We start from the raw sequence: 4,066 nt of genomic DNA, 5'->3' as shown, positions 1-4,066 counted from the left end.
TTCATGCTGTCACAAAAGGTAAGGTGTCATTCTTTTTTATGGCTGAGTAGTATTCCATTGTGTATTATGTACCACAGCTTTTTTTTTTTTTAATCCTCATCCAAGGGCATGCTTAGAGAAAGGAAGGGAGAGAGAGAGATGGAGAGAGAGAGAAACATTGATGTGAGAGAAACATCGATCTGTTGCCTTCTGTACATGCCCTGACCAGGGATGGAGCCTACAAGCCAGGCATGTGCCCTGATCAAGAATCAAACGGACAACCTTTCAATGTAGGAGATGATGCCCAACCAACTGAGCCATACTGCCAGGGCCCAAAATTCCACTTTAAGGTATATGGGTAGACTAAAGGAATTGAAACCTGGGACTCAGATGGATACGTGTACACCAATGCTATAGAAGCATTATTTACAATAACCTAAAGGTGGAAACAACTTAAATGCCCATCAACAGATGAGTGGACAAACAATATGTTGTTTATACATACAATAGAATATTATTCATCTTACAAAGGTAATGAGATTCTGATACATGCTACAATAGATGAACCTTGAAAACATGCTAAGTATGAAATAAGCCAGGAAACAAAAGGACAAACAGTATATGATTCCATTTATATGAGATATCTACAGTAGAAAAATTCAAAGAGATGAAAAGTAGAATAGAGATTACCAGGGACTGGGGGTATGGAGAAATGGGGAGTTGGTGTTTAATTTGTATAGAGTATCTGTTAGCAATGATGAGAAAATTCTGGAAATGATAGTGGGTGATGGTTACACAACATAGTGACTCTACTTAATGCCACTGAATTGTACGTCTAAAAATGGTTAAAATAATAAATTTTGTTATGTATATTTTACCACAATAAAAATAAATAAAATTGAAAAACAAAAAGATAAGAAGCAACTAGAAATCTTTACTATGACTTAAATGGCCCGAAGGCCGTTTATAGACACTTGTTTTTAAATAAACAAAGTGGAGATGTTAAATATCTTTATAAACAGAAGATTGAGGTAATACGTATATAAATTATATGTAATATGAGAATGAATGGGTAATTTTTTTGTCTTTGGAAATGTTTGACATTTCCTTCCTAATTTATATATGTAGTAGGCATGCACAATCAAAGTAATTAGGCCTGTGTTGCACTGAAGGGAATTAAAGGAAAGAGCTGTGATTATTTTGAGGCTATTTTATAATCTCAACTTGATTATTGGTCTCTTGAGAGTAGAAGCTGCCTTAACTCGTGTGTAGTTCTATTCCTTGCCACTTGGTAAACCCTGATCTGTTTTTTGAGTGAATGATTGTGGGCAGGATCAGCAAGGTTGTTTCTGTTTGGGGCATAACTGGATTGCAATGTAGGTATTAGCAGCAATGTCTCCAGCATGGCACTAGAACAAAAAAAAACAGAAAAGGGGCTCAAAGCTATAAAGTTGGGGGAGGGGGAGGATTGTAAAGTTTATCCTATAAGTTAAATTTCAAAAATAGTTTCACACTGTTTTATCAGTTTAGTATAGAGTATACTAAATTGTTCTATTATAAATATTAGAGTATAATATATGAATTATTTTTAATATTAGGTATTAGATAGATCATGTTGGCTCCTTCAGTGTAGACTCCCAATGAGGTCATTAGCTGCTCCCTAGAGACCTTTTGTATCAGATATTATAGCAACTATTCAGACTGCTGTAATTGATGGACTCTAAATTTTCATGCATTCGCTCACCAAGGATCAATTACTATGGATTCCTAATGGACAAGCAGGTAAGGAAAAATTTATTTGTATGTCATATTTACTTCTTTTCCTCTCTCCTCTCCTCCCCTTCTCTCAAACTTCCTCCCCTCCCACCCCCACCTCTACCCCTGTCTCTTGCATCATTATCTGTATTTTTAGGACAAACCTATAATTATAACAAAGTCTCCATGCTTAATCTGTGTAAGAGATAAAATAAAAAACCAGGTCCCTGGAGGCTAATGATTATAAAGCACTAAGGAAAATTTAAGGATTAGAAATTTGGGGCAGTATTTTGTTTAATAAGAATGATCTTATTCAAACAAAGACATTTATTCATTTTTATTGAATTTATTTGGGTGACATTGGTTAATAAAATTATATAGGTTTCAAGTGTACAATTCTATAATACATTATCTGTATATTGTATTGTATGTTCACCATCCAAAGTCTAATCTCCTTCCATCACCATTTATCCCCCGTTTACCCACTTCTACCAGCCCCCATCCCCCAAAATAAAGATATTTTAAACGGACGCTTTAGCTATTACTTTTATAGGTTCAGAGATTTAAAAATTTTCAAAATCCTTATTGTGCTACTGTCTGGACTAAGGAATATAGGGAAAGTGTGATAAAGCAGAAGTTTCCACACAGAAGCCTAACCTGGATATTGAATACAGGAATAGAAGGAAAGGAATTGTGTGTTATTTTATTGACATTTTCCCTGGGCTAAATGCTGTGGGAAAATGGAGGAGAAAATATATAAAGTAAAAAGTTCCTTTGATTATATGGGCAAGTGAAATACCTTTGGGGAGGTAAAACATTTTACTGCTAAAATTGCAAACAGAGATTTTCCAGAATTGGAGACTTTTGGAAATTAGCTAAATATTATAATAAACACATAATCAAGTTAAGTACTATAAACCTGGATAGATGAATTTATCAAATTTTTAACATAAAAGTTCAGAGTTCTTAAGAATTTAATTTAAACTATCTAGGTTGGATTGATTTTCTGATTATATTTCAAACAACAATAAGTGACTTCCTCCACATAAATTTATCAAGTGAGGAAAAAAGGAAATAATAGATTCAGGGGGGAAAATAACATGAACCACAATTATTATTCTTTTATTTTTTTAATTGTGGTTCTTTTCATTGTGTTCTAAGAATACTTATACTTTGTATTTTTTGCCTTATTAATGTATTTAGTATGAAACTTTAAATATATGTTAACAAATTTAGCTTTTGTTTTTTAAATGGTACATATTTATTATCAACAATGTCAAGTTATATTCAACAAAGTGGGCAAAGGACTTAAGAGACATTTCAACAAAGGTGATGTAAACAAGCACCTGAAAAGACATTCCCCATCATTAGTGCCAGGGAAATGTAAGTCAAAACCACAGTGACACACCACTTCACACCTATTGGATGCCTGTTAAGTTCAAACAACAGGGAAAATAAGTGGTGGTGAGGATGCTGAGAAATCGGAACCTTTGCACTTTGCTGGTGGGAATGTACAATGGTGCAGCTTCTGTAGAAAACAGTTTAACAGCTTCCAGATGGTGGTGATGATTACACGTCATTGGAAGTGTACTTAGTACCACTGAATTGTACACTAAAATTGGCTTAAGTGGTGATTTTTATGTTATGTGTATTTTACCACAATTAAGGAAAAAATGAAGGAATAGAGCAAAATACAAAGAAGAGATTGACCAATTGTTTTAAACCCAACTTTCTAGGAAGAACCCATATTAACACTTGGTAATAATTCTAATACCTTTTTCTGTGCTTTAAGCTTTTTGTTGAGAGATATTTCAGAAATTATCTCTAAGAAAAAAGTATAGATAATAATGTAAGCAACACTTGTGAGCATAGGCATGTTGAATTGTTTAACAGGAGCTATGACCTAGGCATGAGCAGGAGTGCTTTGTGCCTGCAAAGTTAACCAGCCTGTGCAGGTTTTAAACTTGCAACCGTGGCCTTGGATAAGATGGTCTAACCAAGCAACTTGGGCATTAAATGATCACTAAATGAAGTGGGAGACTATGAAAAGCCACAGGTCACATCATTAAATGTCTCTGAAATAAGCACCATTACTCTCTGTTTATGTTATTTGGTAATACTATTTATCTTACTTTAGTCTAATCCTAAATGCTATTGTACCAGTAAGTGTTTTCCTTTTATTCTATTTCAAATGTTTCTGGATGTAACATTAAAAAAGAATATTGGTGTCCCGGCAGGTGTGTCTCGGTGTTTGAGCATTGACCTATGAACCAGGAGATCATGGTCCTACTCTGGGTTGCAGGCTCAATTCCCCAGTGGGGCATGCAGGAGG

General features: G+C 34.5%; 1 protein-coding gene across 2 annotated transcripts in view; it reads left to right on the top strand.

The window, feature by feature from the left end:
• LOC102419163 (sperm-associated antigen 6) overlaps window positions 1-4,066 on the top strand; it is a 44,404-nt gene that overhangs the window by 11,731 nt on the left and 28,607 nt on the right. The window contains exon 1 of one of the 2 annotated variants that reach the window (XM_023751484.1): window positions 1,710-1,761. The exons of the other annotated variant lie outside the window; for it this stretch is intronic. Within the exon in view, the coding sequence (XP_023607252.1) occupies window positions 1,710-1,761 (52 nt within the window). Of the gene's footprint in view, window positions 1-1,709; window positions 1,762-4,066 lie in introns of those variants that run through there. 2 annotated transcript variants of the gene reach the window in all.

Source organism: Myotis lucifugus, unplaced genomic scaffold (genome assembly GCF_000147115.1).
Source record: "Myotis lucifugus unplaced genomic scaffold, Myoluc2.0 scaffold_22, whole genome shotgun sequence".
NCBI lineage: Eukaryota > Metazoa > Chordata > Mammalia > Chiroptera > Vespertilionidae > Myotis > Myotis lucifugus.
The sequence above is the reverse complement of the archived record's forward strand: the minus strand, read 5'-3'. Positions and strand labels throughout refer to the sequence as shown.